Source organism: Chelonia mydas, chromosome 11 (genome assembly GCF_015237465.2).
Source record: "Chelonia mydas isolate rCheMyd1 chromosome 11, rCheMyd1.pri.v2, whole genome shotgun sequence".
Lineage (NCBI taxonomy): Eukaryota > Metazoa > Chordata > Testudines > Cheloniidae > Chelonia > Chelonia mydas.
This window is the reverse complement of record NC_051251.2, coordinates 32,546,074-32,568,561: the sequence shown is the minus strand read 5'-3', so window position 1 is coordinate 32,568,561 and position 22,488 is coordinate 32,546,074. Positions and strand designations below refer to the sequence as shown.

The 22,488-nt window shown below is 42.7% G+C and overlaps 1 protein-coding gene across 5 annotated transcripts in view; it reads left to right on the top strand.

Moving 5' to 3' along the window:
* LOC102946304 (lymphocyte antigen 75) overlaps positions 1 to 22,488 on the top strand; it is a 122,642-nt gene that overhangs the window by 77,901 nt on the left and 22,253 nt on the right. For 4 of the 5 annotated variants that reach the window (XM_037911862.2, XM_043525170.1, XM_037911863.2 and 1 more), the window contains exon 35: positions 1,735 to 4,755. The exons of the other annotated variant lie outside the window; for it this stretch is intronic. In XM_037911862.2, the coding sequence (XP_037767790.1) occupies positions 1,735 to 1,919 (185 nt within the window). In that variant the 3' untranslated portion in view covers positions 1,920 to 4,755. Of the gene's footprint in view, positions 1 to 1,734; positions 4,756 to 22,488 lie in introns of those variants that run through there. 5 annotated transcript variants of the gene reach the window in all.

Below are 22,488 nucleotides of genomic sequence, written 5' to 3'. Positions count from 1 at the left end.
AGCAGCTGCATGTATGTGGCATGCCACAGAAAAGTTGAGGGTGCCACGACCTGATCACTGAGAGATCAGTTTGGAGCACTAGCATTTTAATGGCTTCATTTGTGTATGCAGTGTTACCATGACAGCTGCGTAGATTTCAGCAAAATCTAGAATGCGTGTCCATGTCATAGAATAATCTCTGTAAGTTTCCTTCATAGCAGCAAGTTTCCCCCTTACTAAGATACCCATCTTTGCTAGCTATTTCTGTATAGGATGTGTCACTATGCTTTTTCCATTGAGGAGCTAAAGTAATTCTTGCTATGAGTAAGAAGTCCCATCTTCAAGTTTATCCATTCTTGCACGCAGACAAGCTACACTAGACTACGGTCTTGTTTACTCTTAAAGGTTTGCTGGTATAACTTTACCTGCCTGATGGCTGGGGAAAGGATCCAGTTCCCATACTGCTACTTCACATTTCACTCCTTCCAGGATAGAAATCAGTTACTTGGGTCAGAAAGGGTCCTTGGAAGCAGTGGGATCTTTCCGATTTTTGCCTATACCTCCATGGAAGTTGAGAGGGAGGAACAATGGGAAGCTAATGTTCCCGTTCATGTTGTTAAGGAAGAGAGCTACAAGATCTTCTCTGACCCTGCTTCAGAAATGGGTTTCCTCCTGCTTCTAGGAAGCTCAGGGACTTTGGAATTAAGTATGCACTGAGGCACAAAGTACATTTAAACAGTGACGAAAACCAACGTTAAAGACTATAGGTTTTTATGCTTTTTATGAAATGTTTTCAGTAGTTAGACCTTTAAAGTGTGTCTCCACTTCAAAATTTGCTACTTCTGTTTTTCAAAAAATGTTCATGTCAGAGGACCCAAAGTACACTCAGTTATATTGAGTGCAATTCCACATTGATTGAAATGTAAATAATTTCTCAGTAGATTAAGAAATTTCAGCAAAGTGATTCAAAATTAGCTACTAGATTAAATGGCACAAAACTTTGTTAATACAGAGTTAATATTGTCCACCAATATCTTGCGCCCTTCCAGAATGTCAAGTTCAGACTTCAGAAAACCAGGAAACACAGAGCTAAGGTACACCCCCATGTAACCTTAACTCTGGCCTCTTTGAGCAGTGCCCCCAAAACACTCCTACTACACATACTCGCTCTGTCTTTTCACTGTAAAGGAAAGGAGCTATCTGCACTTGCCCTGCACTCAAACACTTAACATACTCTCCTGATAGACTACCACACTTGTGAAATTCAACAATCACTTCCCAAGTATATTCAAAAAAGCATTGCCAGAATAGTCACCTTTAATTTAAGAAAAGCTGCTTGTTTTTTGTTTTTTCTGGGGTGCTGTATCCCAGGACACTGTGGCAAATGGCCCCAAATTTAGATCACTGACCCTATTCTGAATCTCCAGGAGGCAAACCAAATTTCAAGGCAATCCAAGTAACCAGATGGATTGTAGCACAATTAGAACAGTCCAGCTTTAAACAGAAAGGGCTTCTTAACCTTAATTATAGTGGAGCTTGTGCTCAGCTATAATATTTGGCACTTATAGGAAACTAGCTTTTGAATTGATGGTGTGGAAAATATTAGTGTGTGTCTGTAAGACTTAAAATAGAGTTCCTGAACTTCAATAAAATGACTTTATAATAAATTTATACATACTAGTATAAAACTTTGCTGTATAACAAATATTTTTCAGTCAAAAACACTGATTAACTATTTTCATTTCTCTTTTACAGGCACTAATCATACTGGAGTGGCTATAGCATTTGCTCTGTTAATTATCCTAGTCTTGGTTGCTGGATTAATTTGGTATCTCTACAAAAAGAAACGGCTTCAGTGGGGTGGCTTCTTTGCAGTACGCTATGAACGAGGGATGAATGAAGATGAGACTGATAGTATGTTTACCAAAGATGGTTACTGACAAACTGTTCTTACTAATGGTTTTATTACAAATTCCACTGTGTGAAACTATGGGGAATGGGCTACTTGACACTTTATTAGTTCCTTCTGAAAAATGAGTAAGATAATTATTAACTCGTGGCTAAATTATGCCCTCTAATACATGTGTGCAATTTTAAGGCAGTGGGAGTTAACTGAATTTGGCCTTACCTGTAAATCTTGCACAAGATAGAAGTTCCCTGAGCCTCTATAGCTCTGTGATTCCATATTAACTCTGGGTACTGCCTCTAAAATCTTTACCTACATTATCTTTTCTTTTTACCAGAAAAAAAAAAAAAAGAAAGAAAGAAAAAGGTGTTTTTGGGGGGTTACGGGTGAGGAATAGACATTTAAACTGCAAACCAAACAAACTTTAAATTAAATATCTACCTTTTTCAGACAATTATTGATTTAAACCGTTGGTGTCAAAAGACATACATTTTGAAATACAGTACATTCCCTGTTTCCAGCATTGGGTCACCAACAACTAGCACAAAATATGATGATAAATACCAGATAAATGATATTTGGAATAACCACTTTTGTAATAAGTCATTAAGTATCAACTGTGATATAATACAGAGAGGCTTGTAACCACTGACAATTTCTGTTCCTACTGAGGTAGAATCTTAACATTTGGTATGCTCATTATGGTCCATTGAGTGCAAGAGAGAAAAAAAATTATATATCTGAACATTGATTTTTTTTTTTCTCAGAGGCCACCAAAAGGCCATCATCACTCTTCCCTATCATACTGAATGATTGTTCAGGTGTCCTTCAGAGCTAGAATCATGACGTAGAGTATGCTCTTTCACTATGGGATTCTATCAATAAGGAAATATCCCTATTAAAGAGCCAGGTAACACTTAAGTCTGAGCCTGTTGCAGGCTCATACATGAATAGCCATGACCTCCGAATATGCTACTGGTGTCCACACAACTGGGATTAAGGGCTAAATACAAACATGAGCAAAATTCAAACCTTATGTAAATACTCTGTGATCGTCTAAAAACAGTTCAATGAATGGTGTACTTTTCACTGTAAGGAGACTGTCCCTTTTAAGCAAGTATTTTCAGTATTCTTTTCATAGGCTCTGATTTGTGGGTGATGCAAGTACCCCATAGTAGACATATTGAAAATCAATTTGTGGGAATGGGGAGGGAGTAGTAAAGGAAGACTAGTCTTAAACTAGTAGTTAGAGAATAACCTTTAAATCTGCCAAAATCCATCCTATGTTTTTAAAGTTGGTATAGAATTAGATCTGAATGATGATGTCCTGCACTAACACATGGGAAAGACTCACAGTTCATTTCCTAGTCTGTTGCACTCTGTTGTGTTCAACTCCAGTTGTGTGCATACACGCTACAAATTCTTGATCTATTTACATATGAGTTAAACTTGATTTTTATGTGCTGTGTCAGTTGCCTTTCCTATATACTCCAAAAAGGCTACTAGAGTGAAGGGTTTTTTAAAATATATAGTTCTTGATTAAACCATTACAATAAGTCACTGTGTGAAAGTGGAATAATAATTGTAAGAAAAATGTTTCTTAATGCACATTGTCCTTTTAAGATCAGACCTGTTTACCGTTTTGAAGGAGTGAATGCTATTTAAGTAAAAAAAGAAAAAACAAATAAAACGAATACTGTATACAAAAGACCAAATTAATCCCTGGTGTAATTCCATTGACATCAGTGTTATTACATCAGTAGTACATTTGGTCAAATACGCTGAGAATACTACTGATTTTTTTAAGATACACTGTTAAGAGTGGCAGGCCAGAGAGCCTATTTATGAGCTTATTTTTGTTGCTGACGCAACACTTTCCTTTGTGCTTGTTTGCACTGTTCTGATATGCAATCTTTTAAAATGATATTTAGAAGTACAGTATCTCTCTAGCAAGATTCTTGTAGATGGTTTTAGTACCCATATACAAGAATAGGTACCAGACAAGCACGCTCAAGAAAATAGTTCTGTATTAGTTCTCTAATTGGCCATAACTAAGAAAAGAGAGTAAGAAAGAAATTGGCCTTATAGCAATTTATGCAAAAAAACTTTTGAAATTGGCTGCAATACCTTGGAATAAATTTTAGGTAAAACGTGTGGCTATTTAACCCTGTTGCTGTGCTTCACATATTGCTTTTACAACAGTCTGGTTCTTGTGATCCTCTATTTTATTATAGTTATGAAACATGTATATTACAGTAGCACCAAGCAGAGTGGGATCTTACTATGGTAAGTGTTGTACAAACACATGAGGACACAGTTCTTGTTTCTACTGTGTATTTAATGACAAAAATTTCCAACTAATGTGATAAAATAAAATATTATCAATAAAGTGATAGGCAGCGTGGCCATGATCCAGCAAAGCACTTAAACGTGCATAATTTTAAGTTAACATAAATGCTTAAATGTTTTGCTGGATGGGGTCTAAATTAGTGGATTTAGAGAAGTTTGTACTGTATTAAATAAAGTTGTATATGGTTCAGTGTCCTTTTCTAACAAAAGTACAGATCAGGGTATTTTTGTACAAATATAAATTAGATACATGTGTGTTCAGCCTTGCTAGTTTTATGACTGTTTGCACTTATGGGCTTGCCTGGATGTGAATTTACAGACAGAAAGTGTATTTTTAATGTTATTACCAAGATAACTAAATTATGATTTCAAGACACACATGAATATACAATAAAAGGATACAGTGTTTTTATAAAGTGTTTCATTTGTGTATTGTTGTGAATTATGTAAATAATTTTGTAAGGCACACTTCCAATGTTTTTTTGCAATATACCAATAAATGGAATCTTGGGTAGCTTTTATTTCATTGAGCACAACTGTCTTAGCATAAATGAACAGCCCATTTTCTGGATTGAAGTGTACAGTGAGGATAATATACAAACATGCTCTTCTTCACTCTTGAAAGAATAAAATTTATAAAGCCAGCCTAATTTTTTTGCTTGTGTGGGAAAAATTAACAGAGCTGAATGTTCGTACAGCACCTAGCACAATGGTGTTTCTACCAAAGAGTAATAACTAATATGATAAGGAGGTTGAGTAGAAACTTTGTGACTGATAAAAATTGGTGCTGTTGAATTCTTTTATAATGAGAAAAACATGTTACTGTGGAATACAAGAAGACTCCTAATGACTACCAGGCTTCTGCTGCACGGAGCTGGCAATACTTAAAGAGAAATCTGGCCAATTTAAGCATTTAATACGTGCTAAGGTCTGATTCACTGGTGTCCATTTAATGGACCTCTGAAGTTGCGGTAACAGCCCGCAAGGGAATTCCCCTGAAAATAGGGGAAGTACCCATCAGGTGTAGTCATCTTATCTTCCAGCCTCAAGATACTTTGTCTGATGTATAATGAGACACATCAGTTATAAAATTTACATACCATCTTGTCTTTTTAAGATTTACTATGAATTCTCTCCTACCTAAAGGGACCTCTTAAATCTTTTTGGGCCAAATTCTGCTGTTCGTACTGATATAAATCTCCCATTGACTCCAGTAGGAGCTTTTACTCAAGAAAGGACTGCAGAATTTGATTTTTTGTTAGCAAAGGAGACAAAAGGTCCTACAATGGTGGAGCCTGATTAAATGCAGGGCAGACCTTCTTCATTGGTGCTCAAGAATTAAGATAGGGGTTATTTTATCTTAATGTAATAGTATTTGTGGGTGAAGTTTACTGGGTATATTATAAATGTTAACTTATTCTAAAATGCTAAAGGACAAGAACAAGCATGAGAAAATGGGCCTTTTTAATAAACTATGTACTTCAACTCAAACTGGGAATTGTTATGGGACTCAAAATATATGCATCTATATTCTTCTTAGTGTCACTTGTAGTTTAAATTCCTTGGGGATGGGCTACATCTTCTGTGTTTGCACAGTATCATGTGTAATAAAAGGTGTGACAGAGGAGTGTGTGTAAAAGATTGATCTTTGTTATCCAGCTTCAGTCACATGACATGGGTCAAGGCTACCAAAGTTTCTATGTCTGTCAAATGGCAGAGGTCAGTAGCCTATTGACTCCAGTGGCTACTGTTGTTTCCCTCCCCATGCCTGCGTTGTCTGTTTCTCTCCTGTTGGAAATAAAATGCAAACAATATAACCCAAACATAACCCCCACCACGGAATAGAGACAATTGATAAATACAGACAGCTAGGCCAGGCTTTTCCATTGCAGTTCACAGGCATGTTACCAGCACAATCGAATACTGTTGAGATTTCAAACCTTATTTCAATTCAGTTTTCAACTTTGGTACTCAGAGCCTATTCCAAGCTAGTTTCCACGCGAAGAGGAGCGTGCAGAAGTGGCGAGGTCAGGCGTTTAGAGGAGCCATCTAAAAGAGAGGGGGGAGGTGGAGGACAGAGCACGTCTTACACTAGTGAGGTGAGAGGAGATTTCTCCTGTTAGTGAACTTACAACGTCCGCTGCACTGTACCTGGTGGCTAATACGAACCGTTCGGAAGGGAGGGCTCGCTCCCCCCCCCCTGCTGAAGGCGGAGGGAAGCAGAGCTGGCTCTGGACAGCCCAGGCACCTGGGGCTGGGCGTGACGGCTGGCCCAGGTCATGCCCAGCAGATGCAGCGTGAGCTCCGCGCTGGAGCCAGCCCTGTTGGGAGCGGCGCGTTAGCCCAGCCCAGCCTAGCCTGTAGGGGCTGGCAGGCTTCGGGGGCCGCACGCCCGGCCCCGGCCCCGGCCTGCCCCCGCAGTGGGTGGTGTCCGGCCGGCGCGCTGTTCCCCCCTGCAGGCGCAGCCCTCCGAGAGCCGGCGCGAACTGGAGTGAGCCGGGGCTATGGAGCCCCCTTTCCCCGCGCTGCTCTGCCTGCTGGGTCTCCTCGCCACCGCCTCCGGAGCGGCCGGTAAGGTGCTCCCCTCCCGCGCCTGTCAGCCCCCAGCCTCCGCTCGGGGTGCGGGGCGCCTGCCTCCGGACCCCCTGCGGACTTGGAGCCCAGCAGCTGTCCCTCTCGGGGCGGGCGGGGCGTCACACCCGCTGCGGGAGGAAGCGCAGCCTACGCTGCTGGGTTTGCGGCCCGCGGAGTGGATGCGGCCCCCAGCTCGAGGGAAGGTCTCCCCCCCCCCCGTGCATTGTAAGTCCATAGAGGGGAGGAGTTCACCCTGCCAGTTGCATATTTCCCATTGCGGGGGCGCTGCGTTGGGCATTGCAGGCCCCTGGGGGTTGCTGCTGTCTGACGCTCTTGGCCTGCCATGAAAATAGATATTGTCTGGGCTAGGAAAATAGGCTATGTTTTTAAACGTGTGAGCGAAAACATGTTAACTAGCCCGACTTCAAACAGGACTTTGCACCCACTGCAGCAGACATGGCCGGTTGTGTTAAAAAACCTGATAGCCGGCAGTGGTCAGCCTTTCAGGGAGTCTAGTGTTAGCCACAACCAGCAAACATTTTGAAACACAGCCTATTTCCAAATCTAGACAGGGCCACAGTCCCGTTATGTTTTTAGTCTTGCTCCTCATATAAAATCAGATGAGAGGCAAATTCATTTCCTGTTACTCAGGAGGGAAGAGAAGGCTTTGTGTTGTGTGCTGAGAAGTTTCATTTTCTGGAAAGTCCATTTGGCTAATGTACAGCTATTGAGAAACAGTGCAAAGCAAGCAACCCTTCAGACATGGGGCATTAAAAAAACCATAATATAGTCTGGAGTGAGTGCCTTCTCATGCTTTTTTATCAAAACTAACGACCCAGTCCTGCAAAAATGTAGGCATATGTTCAACTCTAAGCATGTGAATAGACCCATTAATTTTATTTCAACTGGACAGTTTGAGTAAGTAAAGTTAAGCACGTGCATAAGTATTTGAAGAATTGTGAAATGAAAAGTAGCAAAGGAAAGAACCAGTTAAACTAGGAAAAATGACACATGCGATGTGCTCCTATTAGTTAAATGCCTAATACCTGGGAACAATATTTTCCCCTTACCCAGGGTAGGCTTTTAAATAGAGCTTTTCTATTTCTAGTTATATAATAGGACTATGATCATACATAATTCTGGTAAGGAAAGTGTGTGCACATGATCAACATATATATCAGCATTATGGCATTAGAAAAAAATCATGTTAGTCTTGCAATTTATGAAAGAATTGCATTGCTGTACAGTCATAAGTTATATGATTAAGTGGTTTTGATTTTTCAAAGTACTTCAAAAGAAATGAAGAAGGTTTTCTCCTTTTGAATTTTTCAACATTTTTGCATTTTTCCTAGATAATGCTATTTACTTACTTTTCCACTTATCATGACTAATAAACTGATCAGTGTTATTTGTTAATGCACCAGCATAATGCTGCCGTGTTTAGGTTACAAATTGTGTAGGGAAATGTTTAAATTTAAACAAAAAAATATGTTTTCATTTTTTTAAAAAAAATGTTTTAATTGTTATGGTAAAAGTGTCTAATGACTTGCATGCTTGCTTATACATCGTGACCCCATTCAGGATGAAACTCTCCACAGAAAGAGCAAAAGATACTGTGCAGTAACTGCATACAGAGACTAGCTCTTCTGTGTCTGTCAGTTGAGGTACTGAAATTTCTGTGTGTCGCAGAGTAGCTACGCATAGTAGGAAGATAGGTGCACAAGCTCACAACAGCCTTGGACTAGGGTTTTCCCAGATGTAAAACTCAGGTGACAGTGGCTATTTCTCCACTGCATAGCTAACCTGGGTGACTGAGCACCTGGATCAGAGCATTCAGGTTAGCATAGCCTTGGGTATCAGCCTCCACGCTGCAAACCCCTACCCTAGTTACTGTGTCTTCACTGTTTCTGCGCTCACCCGTGTGTGTCTGGGGGCATGGTTCTTTGTGTTGAAATGCTCTAGGATTCTTTTCCGGTCAGTTAGGGAAGAACTTGTCTGTCCTTCAGGGGAAATTGTGGGAAGGCATTGGAGGGCTATCAGCGCTTGCATGATTTTTCCCCTCTGGATCCTCATCTCAAGGTGGATTCCAGCATGAGTTAAAGCAGAGCCCAGAATCTAATTCACACTGCCAGCCTGGTAAGCTAGCCTAGGTTTAAAGCACCTCCAAACCCAGACCAGTGGCTTTTTTTTTTTTTTTTTGGGTGGATGATAGGTGTGTTAACCGGGGCCTTACCTGGTTTTTAGCCTAAACTGTGCCTTGTAGACATATCCTCTTTGTTAAGGAAAGAGACAGGCAGAAGAGCTGCTTCTGGGAACAGGGTAGAGGTGATTTACTTGGGGCCTGGGTAATGGGGAGTTGCCTCTGTGCAGTTTCTTACAGCCCCTGTGTGTGGAATCAAGACTTGTGTACATTTGGTAAATAAATAAATTACAGTAAGAAAATACCTGACTGCTTAACTGATTTCTGCTTCAGATGGGAAACTGAACTGCAAAGCCTCAAAAATCTGCTACCCTTGCCAAAGGAGCGACGTTATTTCTTTGTATTTACAGTAATGCCTAGAGGCTCTTAGGCTATGTCTACGCTAGCACTTTTGTTGGTAAAACTTTTCTCAGTCAGGGGTATGAAAAAAACACACCTCTGACCGACATAAGTTTCCCTGACAGAAGCACTGGCGTGGACAGCGCTGTCGACGGGAGATGCTCTCCTGATGACATAGCTACTGCTGCTCTTTGGGGGTGGTTTAATTATGCGGATGGGAAAGCTCTCTTCCATTGGCATAGAGTGACCTGGCTACCCAGGAGACCTTACAGCGATGCAGCTGCAGCGGTACAGCCGTGCGTCTCTATGGTCTGTAGTGTAGACATAGCCGAAGTGAGGTCAGGGACCCATTGCATTAGTCACTGCTCAAACACATAGGGCTAGTCTACGCTAGAAGTGTTACAGCTGCACTGCTGTAGTGCTTCTCGTGAAGATGCTCTGTGCTGACAAGAGAGCTCTCCCATGGGCATAATAAAACCACCTCTATGAGAGGCAGTAGCTATGATGTCGGGAGAATCTCTCCCACTGACATAGTGCTGTCCACACCAGCACATAGGTTGGTGTAACTTATGTCATCACCCAGGAGAGTGGCTTATTCGCACCCCTGAGTGACGTAAATTATAGTGACATAAGTGGTAGTGTGTACAAGCCCATCGTAAGAGAGAGTCTGCCCAAAGAGCTTGCAATCTAAATAGACAAAATAATTAAAGGGGGTGGGGAAAGAATTAAAGCGTGGAGAGGTGAAGTGACTTGTCCAAAGTCATAAAGCAGGTCAGTAGCAGAACTAGGAAGATAACACACGCTTCCTGAGTCCCAGCCCACTGCCTTATCCACTACCGCAATCTGGCTCTTGGACAAAACCATAGAGTTTGGGCCAGGATCCAAGTAGCAGTTGCACACTATAGATTTGTCTACAGACTCTACACAAACAATTAGACTGCGGCTAGCTCTGGTGTGAATCTGATCCTCACTAGCTTACCACACAGTCTGTTTGTTTATGTGCAAAGTTCATTAATGAACTATTGACACGTCTGCAGGGTCCATACAGACAGTTAGACTGCAGCAGATTAGTGTATGGTAGATTCACACTCCAGCTGGCCACAGTCTAATTGTTTGTGTAAACAAACCTGTACTGTGCAAGAGCTTCTTGGAGAGCTACTTGTCTACTTTGTGCTGCCCTTGATACATGGAATGGGGGTACACTTCATGCATGCTTGCCTTCTTGCTGTGGGAAAGATTGTCCCCGTCTGTAGAAAATCCCATGAGAGGAGAGTTGTGGGGGGATGATAATTCCAGGCAGTTCCCCTTGCTGACTTTTCTCCCACATTGTTCTGTGGGGTGGGATGGAAATTCTCTCTTTTACCCTTCCACCACAAAAGGGAAAGGGATTTGGTCTCTGGAAGCACAGGACCATCTGGATGTAGATTCTGTGCCTTCCCACTCCTTTCTGGCCTGAAGTTGATCTTTTTGATACATGCATCCTCCCGTCCAGACACATCCATGCCCTCTCAGTCAGCATAGTACCATTAGCCTACAATAGTGGTTCTCATCCAGGAGTACATGTGCCCCTGGGGGTACGCAGAGGTCTACCAGGGGGTACATCAACTCATCTAGATGTTTGCCTAGTTTTACAACAGGCTACATAAAAAGCACAAGCAAAGTCAGTACAAATTAAAATTTCCTACAGACAATGACTTGTTTATACTGTTCTATATACTATACACTGAAATGTAAGTACAATATTTATATTCCAATAGATTTATTTTATAATTATATAGTAAAAATAAGGAAGTAAGCAATTTTTCAGTAATAGTGTGCTGTGACAGTTTTTGTCTTGTGTGTTTTGTATTTTTATGTCTGATTTTGTAAGCAAGTAGTTTTTAAGTGAGGTGAAACTTGGGAGGGTAGTCAAGACCAGTCAGACTCCTGAAACGGGTACAGTAGTCTGGAAAGGTTGAGAGCCACTGGCCTACTACAAGCATGTTACAAATGGTTTTGAAGTGTAGGTAGGGCCTGAGTGTTGAAGAATGTATGGTATATTTCACAATTTACAGCAAATTTGTGTTGTAACTGTCATTCATTTATTGATTTTTTTCTTTTGCCTTGACAGTATTTTAGCTTCTCTTTTCTGTTGTCGAAAATAACTACATGTAATTGCGTATGCAAAATATAGGGCTTAAGAGTTTGTGGTGGTTCTATTTCTTTCTTTTTTAATTAAATGTACCATCTGTTCATTGCCCTGTACATATGCTACACATTTTTAAAAAATTGAAAGGGTGAAATAAATTTTGTGGCTTGTGAGTGATTCCATGGCTTTATGGCTGAACATAAACAAAAGACAAGTATCAAGATTTTAAAAATGGATTGTGATTTAGGTGAGTTTAAGTGGCTGCATTGTTGCCATTTCTGCAGTGCTGCTTTATTTTTAATAGTATTATATGAAGTACTTTAGTCTTTTCTAACCATAAAAATCTTTCTGTTCTTAATAAGTATGTGAAACTCTTACTAACTAAACCCAATGAAGGGTGATAAGTTATTTAATATGGCTTTAAAGGGGTATAGCTATAAGCAATGGGATGGAATTAAACAAGGAGAAATGTGAGCTAAATATTAGGGGGGGAAATTTCAATAATGAGCTCTAGAAGGATGGGGAAGTCTTCCATGAGAAATGGGGCAGTTCATTTAAAACTGGACTTGACAAAGCATTAGGAAAATATACATTTCTGCCAATGGAAGAATTGACTTTTAAATGCTGCAGAACTTGTAAAATGTGATTAATCCACTTTTATTCTTTATTATAAAAATAATTTAATCAACAGAAGTGGCCACCAACCACATGAAGGTCCTAACTGGAAACTAACTTTTTTTTTTTACTGATTTACAATACATTTATTTTGTATTGATTGAGGTTTTACTGTGGTTACATGGTACTACAGTCTGTATCTAAAGCACCCCTGGGTATGTACTTGTGATACAGAGAAGCATCTAAAGTATTTATAATCTAAACAGCACTAGTTATTGGCGTTATCTACTTTTTAGCACCAGTAGAATAGTTATTTTTTTCTAAGGCTCCTTCCTGTTAAAAATAGAGTGTTAGTGATAAGAAATGAAACAAACAATTACTGCAAAATGTTGGGGTCTTCTTTTATAAGTGAAATCCCTTTGTATTCACATTTCTTGTGAAAATAGAGGTCTGCTCTCCCATGTTTCCCTTGTTGGGGAATGCACATAGATACTCATAACCCATCAAATATTTTCAAAAGTCAGGTGTATATGAGAATCCTCAAGTACTTTTCAGATATTAGTGAGGTTAACCTCACAATCCTTCTTTAATGGATTATGAAATTGAGGCATAAAGGAAGCATATATATTAGAAAAATTGGTACCTGTATTTTTGCAATAGCCAGGAATGGTGCAGGTGTACCTGGGCTAAACTGTTTGATTAGCTAGGTTTTGGATGTTTTTATCACCTTGCATGAAAACTTGTGTGCTTGAGTCACATCCACACTAGTGGTTGATCCCCATTGCTAGCTGTTACTGTAAAACAAATTGCCAATATTCTAAGTGTGAATGGAATTGCAGAGGAAGTCTGTGGCAGAACTGAGTAAAACCCAGATCCCTGTACACCTATGCCTTAACCACCAGACCATGCTTCCTTCCTGTACAATATATAGTTCATATATACTTTTTATTTTTTTTTAAATGTGAGTAAAAATAAAAATCACCTCAGTTATACATTACTGCCCCATAGCCTGTAAGAAAAGATAGAGTGAGGTATAGATGGGTATAATAAGGTGTTTTTATTTAAAACAAAAATATATGAAAGGTGTATTATAATATTAGAAACCAATATTTTCCTCTTCCTTCTGTATGTCACTTGTCATCTTAGATTTTTAATCTGATCAGGGATGGGAAGCATATTGTTAATGTGCTTGTACATGTCCTAGCACAAGGTGGCCCTGATCCTGACTGAGGCCTCTGGGTATTACTGTAATACACATAATTCCTACTAGAATTAATTCAAATTGTATTAATTTTATTAACTGTGTAAATGCCACATATGCATGGATCATGTATTTCAAAGCAAACAGATGCACCTTAAAACTCTTGGCCATTAGCAAGCCTATGAAAGACTTGCCCAACTGGAAATGTAATTTTAATTTGTCTTATAAACACACCTGTGCTTGGCCTAAACTAGAGAATGATTGTAGGTCTAATTGACACAGTACTTAAAATGTTGGTGGCAGCTGGCGGCCCCTATACATTAGGACTCTCAATTTTGCTACCACCAGTAAAATTTAACTGATTTTAGTATTAGTAGGAAGTTTTGCAAAATGTCCCAAGACAAGTTTGGAGAGAAAAATGTACTCACTTCCCCATCTAGAGTTTCTGTGGTTTAGGGGAAGAACAAGCAGTTCTGTGAGGAATTCACTCTAGAGCTGAGAATCTTTTTGAGATATTGTGATTGATCAGATGCCTCTTTTTGAGATATTGTGTATTGATCAGTGCAAAGCACAGGAATTGGTTCTGTTCCTAGCTGTGTAAAAGTAAAGGAACTGCTGAGATGCTTTGCTTTTTTAAGGGTATGTCTACACTACCAAATTAGGTCGATTTTATAGAAGTCGATTTTTAGAAATCGATTTTGTACAGTCGATTGTGTATGTCCCCACGAAGCGCATTAAGTCGGCTGAGTGCGTCCTCACTACCGTGGCTAGCATCGACTCACGGAGTGGTGCACTGTGGGAAGCTATCCCACAGTTCCCGCAGTCTCTGCTGGAATTCAGGGTTAAGTTCCCAATGCCTGAGGGGGCAGAAACATTGTCACGGGTGGTTTTGGGTACATGTTGTCAGTTTCCCCTCCCTTCCTCTGTGAAAGCAACTGCAGACAATCATTTCATGCCTTTTTTCCTGGGTTACCTGGGCAGACGCCATAGCATGGCAAGCATGGAGCCCGCTCAGGTCACCACTGCTGTTGCGAGCATTGTAAACACCTCACGCATTATACTGCAGTATGTGCAGAACCTGGCTAAGAGACGGCAGCACGAGGACGATTGTGAGGAGACATGGACACAGACGTTCCTGAAAGCACGGGATGTGGCAAATGGGACATCATAGCGGCAGTGGGGCTGGTTGATACAGTGGAACGCCGATTCTGGGCCTGGCAAACAAGCACAGACTGGTGGGACCGCATAGTCTTGCAGGTATGGGATGATTCCCAGTGGCTGCGAAACTTTTGCATGCATAAGGCCACTTTCCTGGAACTCTGTGAGTTGCTTTCCCCCTCCTTGAAGCGCAGGAATACCGAGATGAGAGCTGCCCTGACAGTTGAGAAGCGAGTGGCGATAGTGCTGTGGAAGCTTGCAATGCCTGACTGCTACCGGTCAGTCAGGAATCAATTTGGAGTGGGCAAATCTACTGTGGGGACTGCAGTGATTCAAGTAGCCAGTGCAATTACTGATGTTCTGCTATCAAGGGTAGTGACTCTGGGAAATGTGCAGGTCATAGGGGATGGCTTTGCTGCAATGGGGTTCCCTAACTGTGGTGGGGTGATAGACAGAACACATATCCCTATCTTGACACCGGACCACCTTGCCAACCAGTACATAAATCGCAAGGGGTACTTCTCAATGGTGCTGCAAGCACTGGTGGATCACAAGGGACATTTCAGCGAGATCAACATGGGATGGCCGGGAAAGGTACATGACGCTCACATCTTTAGGAACTCTGGGCTGTTGAGCAGCTGCAGGAAGGGACTTACTTCCCAGACCAGAAAATTACTGTTGGGGATGTTGAAATGCCTATAGTTATCCTTGGAGACCCAGCCTACCCCTTGCTCCCATCGCTCATGAAGCCATACACGGGCAGCCTGGACGTAGTAAGGAGCAGTTCAACTATAGGCTGAGCAAGTGCAGAATGGTGGTAGGATGTGCCTTTGGACGTTTAAAAGCTCGCTGGCACTGTTTGCTGACTAGGTTAGACCTCAGCACAACCAATATTCCCATTGTTATTTCTGCTCGCTGTGTGCTCCATAATATCTGTGAGAGTAAGGGGGAGACGTTTATGGCAGGGTGGGAGGTTGAGGCAAATCGCCTCGCTGCCAGATTTGAACAGCCAGACACTAGGGCGATTAGAAGAGCAGATGTAGGCGTGCTGCTCATCAGAGAGGCTTTGAAAACCAGTTTCATGACTGGCCATGCTACGGTGTGACAGTTGTGTGTGTTTCTCCTTGATGCAAACCCGCCCCCTTTGTTGATTTTAATTCCCTGTAAGCCAGCCACCCTCCCCCCTTCAATTACAGCTGGAAAAGGAAATAAAGTCACTATTGTTTTGAAACCATGCATTCTTTATTTATTAAATGAAAAAAAAAAGGGAGATAACTGATAAGGTAGGTAGGGTGGGGTGGGGGAGGAAGGAAGGAAGGAAGGACAAGGGCACATTGCTTATTGTAACCACACTACAAATCAAAGCTGTTTGAATGCCAGCCTTCTGTTGCTTGGGCCATCCTCTGGAGTGGAGAGGCTGGGTGCCCAGAGCCCTACCTCCGCCCTCCCCCCAGTGTTCTGGGGTGTCTGGGTGAGGAGGATATGGAACTTGGGGAGGAGGACAGGCAACAGTTGTACAGTGGATGCAGCGGCGGTCTGTGCTCTTGGCTTTCCTGCAGCTCCACCAGATGCCTGAGCATGTCTGTTTGCTCCCCCATTGGCCTCAGCATTGCATCCTGCCTCTTCTCGTCGCGCTCACATAATGCTTTCCTGGACTCTGCCTCTGAATGCCTCCATGCATTCAGCTGTGCCCTATCAGTGCAGGAGGACTGCATGAGCTCGGAAAATATGTCATCGCGAGTGTGTTTTTTCGCCTTCTAATCTGCGATAACCTCAGGGATGGAGATGATAGGGGGAGCATCGAAACATTTGCACCTGCAGGAGGATAAAAAGGGAGAGTAAAATTTAAGATGATACATTTCTGAGAACAAAAGGGAGACTCTTTCACAGTGAATCAAGCAATTCACAGCAGACAACACATGTGCTTTAGGTACAAGGTCACATTTTGCCTTTTATATTGAGCGCCTGCTGGTATGGTGACACATCACAAATGGCTGGGCAACAGAATTCAGTTTCCAGGCGGCCATGGTAAGCCAAAGGGTACACGGGTTTGGCTTCTAACACCTTCATAACATGTGGGAATGTTTTCAAACTGCAACATCCTCCTTTGCCATAGCAAGCAATGCTGGCTATTTGGGATGATCCGTTCACCCTCCCCCCACCTCGTGGCTATGGGATGATCCCTTTTAGCCAAGCACAAACAGCCCAGCATGAACAGGATCCTTTCACTGTTCCTTTACAAAAATTCCCCTATTTCAACCAGGTGACCATGAATGATATCACTCTCCTGAGACTAACACAGAAAGATAAAGACCGAATGTTGCTTGAATGAGACCAGAACCCAGGATCATTCGCTGCCATGCCTTGTGCTGCAATGATTCCAGACTACTTGCTACTGGCTTGGCGTGGTAGTGTCCTACTGTGGAGGACGAAATAAGGCAGCCCTCCCCAGAAACCTTCTGCAAAGGCTTTCAGAGAACCTCCAGGAGAGCTTCATGGAGATGTCCCTGGAGGATTCCCACTCAATCCCCAGACGCATTAACAGACTTTTCCAGTAGCTGTACTGGCTACGAATGCATCCCAAGTCTTCAAGGCAAATCAAACATTAAAGAGTATTGTTTTTAAACCCTGTACTGTAGTTACAAATGTGCACTCACCAGAGGTGCCTTCTCCGCCTTCAGGATCGGGGATTCTGCCTTGGGAGGGTATTGGCTTCAGGGTGATGAAAAGGTCCTGGCTGCCAGGGAGGACGGATTCACCGCTTGCCTGCTGTGCCTTCTCTTCCTCATCCACAAAATCCTCCTCCGTGTTGCATGAGACTCCCCCCTTGCAGGTGTCCACGGACAGTGGTGGGGTAGTAGTAGGGTCCCCTCTAGAATGGCATGCAGCTGATCATAGAAGCGGCATGTATGGGGCTCTGACCCAGAGCGACCGTTTGCCTCCTTTGTCTTTTGGTAGGCTTGCCTGAGCTCCTTGACTTTCACGCAGCACTGCTGTGTGTCCCTGTTGTATCCTCTGTGCGATTTTGGCATATATATTAGCATTTCTTCTTTTTGATCGGAGTTCTGCCTGCACAGATTCTTCTCCCCATACAGCAATCAGATCTAGTGTCTCCCATTCGCTCCATGCTGGAGCTCATTTGCGATTCTGGGGGGACTGCATGGTCACCTTTGCTGATCAGCTCACCACACTGACCAAACAAGAAATGAAATTCAAAAGTTCCCAGGGCTTTTCGTGTGTAACTGGCTAGTGCATTGGAGTTGAAAGTGCTGTCCAGAGCGGTCACAATGGAGCACCCTCGAATTGCATGTGCACTACCCCAAATTCGACCCAGCAAGGTCGGTTTTAGCGTTATTCCCCTCACCAGGGAGGAGTACAGAAGCCCTTTAGGTCGACGGAACAGGGTTGCTTGTGAAGACGCATTCATTGTAAAACCGACCTAATGCGGCTAAATTCTACCTAACCCTATAGTGTAGACCAGGGCTTAGAGGAGTAGGAGAGAGCTTGCAGCCCAAGGGGATAGGGGGCCGGGTATTAAGATGGCTTTAAACCATCTTTGACCCTGTCCTATCCTGAGCTGCACCTGTCTCCACAATGCCTGTGCTGGATGGATCCTCTCCTGGATAGAACCTGGGCTTCCCTTCGCTGGTGTAAGGCTCTCACCCAGTGTATGCACTGAAAATTTAGTTGTAGCAAAGTTTCCTTTAGGGTGTTCTGACAAATTCCATTCTAAATTCACTTGTTTGCTGACAACAACTAAGCAGTGGGTGTAAATCAGGGCAAACTGTTCAGTGTCATATAAGCTAACTATGGCCATGTGTACATTTACCATTTTTGTTGGTATAACTTATGTCACTCTGGGGTGTGAAAACACTCCCCCCCCCCCTCCCCAAGCAACATGAGTTTCACCAACAGAAGCGCAAGTACAGACAGTGCTGTGTCTGCTGCTCGTGGAGGTGGTTTTATTATGTCGACGGGAGAGCTCTCTCCCGTCGACATAGAGCAGCTACACGAGCGATCTCAGAGCGGCACAGCTATATTGGCAGTGCCGCTGCAATCTCGCGAGTGTAGATATGGCCTTATGACTGCATGCTGGTCACAACAGGGTCTAATTTCTTTAGCAGACACCACAGTGAATGTGATTTGCCTTTTCTATGCTGGCCAGCATTGTATCAGTAACGTGATTCTTCAGAATTGTGTTCAAACACAATCAGATCTTATAATGTGGAAAAGTCCTTCTCCCATATCTGCTCTGACTTTGGTAAAAGGCGAGAGGAGAGGAAGTGAGAATAATAATTGAAGCATTTCAGCAAGTCTGTATACACACTGGCACTAAAAACTTCAGACTAAACCAGTATTTAGTCCTGAAGAATCTGTCTGTGGCTCGGCTGGTAGCCCACTTGTAAATCATTTGTAGCACTTTAGAATGTGAATGTGAATATGTGTTACAAGCACACTAGAACTTTAAATGAGACTCTAGTGGTGAGAATGCCTCAGAATATTTTTAGAATTGGCACAATCTTGTGGTCCTTAAGTAAAATTTGCATAGAAGTTAATCAGCATTTTATCTGAGTAAGGACCGCAGAGGACTGGGCCCTTTCTTTAGAAGTAGGTTTCTTAAGAAGGTCTGTGCATTGAATCCTGAGATGCTTTAATTGTGATTTTTTTCAAAAGCATCAGAGCAATTTAGAAGCCCAACTCCAGGATTATCTATTCCTGCTGTCCTCAAACTGTGGATCGTGACCCTGTTTTAATGGGGTCACCAGGACTGGAATTAGACTTGCTGGGGCCTGGGACCAAAGCCCAAGCCCCACCGCTCAGGACAGAAGCTAAAGCCTGAGCCCCTCCACCTAGGGCTGAAGCCCTTGGGCTTCAGCTTTGGGCCCTCTGCCCATGGCAGTGGGGCTCAGGCTTTGCCCCCACCCCCCTCCCAGGGCAGCGGGGCTCAGGCAGGCTCAGGCTTCGGTCCCCCCTCCTGGAGTCATGTAGCAATTTTTGTTATCAGAAGGGGGTTGCAGTCTTATGGTCCCATAATGGTAATACAGCAGCATAATTTAATAGTATGCGGAAAAAAAAGTTAGTGCAGGACAAACAATCTCAAACAGAAGACAACAGTGAGTTGTAAATACTTAAATTGTTTTTACAATGAGAAATGGTTGTAAGAGATTAGAGAAAACAGGCTGACCATGTCTTCCCATTTCTTTCCTTTGCTATCTCTTTCCTTCTGAGAACCTCCCCGTTCCAAAGGGTCTCTGGGTGTGTCTACTCTGCATTTGGAGGTGTGATTGCAGCACAGGCAGATGTACTCAAACTAGCTTTAATCTAGCTAATGGGAATACCAATAGCCGTGAAATTGAGGCAGTACAGGCTAGCCACACAAGTACATAGCCCAGATCTTGGGCAGGCTTATACAGCTTGCACTGAAGCAGCTTCATTGCTGTTGGTACTTGTGCCAGCTAATTCAAATGTCTACATCTGCATCAATCATACCTCTGATTGCAGTGCAGACATACCCAATTACTGAGTCTTTCACCAGCACTTCCCCTGCAATACATCTTTGAAGTTTGAGTGGCTTTTTTACGTTTTTTCATTCAGTTGGCTAAGGGTTCCCCACTTCCTCTCCTGTGGCTCAGCAAATGTGCCAGTTTAATTTTGCATTATGCAGCTAAAGTGATGTGCTTAATGCTGCTAGTTTAGGCCCCACGTTCCCCTGCTTTGGCAGTCAAGGATCTTTTCTGCCGTTATAGTTAAAAGCTAACTTGGGATGGGTGTGATTTTTTTCAAAAGCACCTCAGTGAAAATCAATTAGACTGGAGCTCCTAAGATGTTTAGGTGCTTTCAAAACTCTCACACTGTGTGTGGCATGTTCACTCGCTCTCTGCTCAGGGATATATTGAGAGGCCATTAAATTAAAGAGTGGATACATGAAAAATGTTTAAACCTTCTATTTAAAAGATGCAGAAGGAAATATATCTAAAATGGCTTCAAGTTGTAAATGTGCTGAGTTATGAGGCTCCTGCTAAACAAACAATGAAGTAATGCTGTTTTTTTTAAACTGTAGCATTTTTAGAAACCTTTTGCTTAATTCAAAGTTAGATGAAAGTTTAAAAAGATAACAGTAAATGAAAAGAATGAAACAAAGATTCCCCCCCCACCCCACATAAAGTGTTGTATGTGCCTGTTCAACCCAGGTGGAATGTGATCCAGCTATTCGTTGGTTCATTTGAAGCAAATGAAGTTGATGACATGGAAGTGGTTAAAGGTAGTATGTAAGTGGGAGGTGTACAGCAAAGTGGCGGGTAGCTAGAGAAGGTTCAGTCCCAAAATTTATCTCTGCCTAGTCATTTTGTGAGCCACCCCACTGCCTGCATGCATGTCCAGCTCAACAAGTGAAGCCCTGGATCTGGTGGTGCTAAGGCCAGGAAGTGGGCAGGACATTGTGGGGTGAGGGCCCTGCTTGCATATTGGATTCCTGGCAAATGGAACTAGATTTCTCAGTCCCAGCCGGGGATGCTGGCTTCTGGTTCGTGAGTGGTGCTTCCCGGAAAGGTTGAAGTTCGCAGAGTGACAGTTGGTGGAGGCTCCAACAGGCAGGGAGACTCAGAAGCCACATCTGGTGCAGAATATGCGGGAAGAGGAGCTATGGTAGACCAGTCTGAGTGGAGATCTGGGGAATTCCTGAGAGGAGGAGATATGGCTTCCACAGATCGGAGAGTAGAATCCCCACACTGGGGGTTGGGATGAGGTTCACTGGGACAGGGTGAGAGCCCTGAGGGAAGGAGGGATCTTGTGGGGATGGTGGGGAGAGGAGTCCTGGGGGAAAGAAGAATCTTGAGGAGATGGGGGTGGGGGAGTCCTGGAGAAGGGAGAAATCCTGCAGCCCCGTACCTGGTAGGGCCAGGACGGGAATCGGGGGGGGGGGGGGGTTGCATCGGGAGGGCCCCACCTAAATGTATGTGCATCAAGTGGCACTGGAGCGGACTTCTCCGTATCTGCATGTAGCAGCCCAGGAAGAGCCAACGGGCCAGAGTTGGGAGCCAGGCTGAGCCCCAGGGGACAGGAGCTGCCACTGTGTGGTGAGTGCAGGGTAGTCTCGCCCTTCCACTCCCAAAAAAATATTTTCACCAGCCACCTATAGTATAGAATGGTGTTGCAAGAATACTGGAAGGTCTAGAAGGAAACATCAAATCTAAAATAACCACTTCTAAAAAGGTTTGTTCTCACCCCTTGATGGGAGTCACTCCTTTCATGTATCATGGCACTAGCTAAACACTCAGGTCAAAGTTCAAATAATTTCTTCCTTCGTTGGCTCACACCACAGAGAAATCCATTTGTTTTGTGGCATTATTCAGTCCTTCTGAGGATGTAGACTGTTTACTTTAATCTATTTGTAAGGCCCTCATCATTAGTATATGAGCACCTTCCAAGTATTTAAAAATATAAATAATGTGTAATATCCCTTTCCAGCCTACAGGAGAAATAACTTGCTTTTAGTTTATATTTGTGTGTGTGTGAGAGGTAGTGGGTGTGGGCAGTGTAACTTACTGAAGATAAACTACATTAAAGAGAGATCAGTTTTGCATTTAGGGCCAGTTCCAGAGCCTATTTAAAATTGGGCCCCTTTAACATGTCTTAAATTAGGCACCCAAAAATGGAGGTTCTCAAAATCACGTGTCACTCCAGAAAATCTTGCCTACATTCTTCTGATGCTCTCTTACATTCTCTATGCTGCTTAAAAGCCACTGGATTTTGACAGTTTTAATTGGAAGCTATGTAGAAAAGTACTGTTTCTACTAGGGTTTTCTGTCATCAGTCTATAATTACTATAATTACTATTACAAAAAATTAGGTGTTTCCAATATAATTTAAATATTTTGCATTTATCAGGTAAAAATGCAGTATCTGATCATGCTTACACAGGTGTGTAAGAAGGTGTGGAGATAATTCCTTCTAATGTATGAATGTATTAGTTTTTGGTCATTTAAATGGTATGTGCTATCAGTGTCTTGTAGCTTTTGTGTTTTATCAGAGTAGCCTGG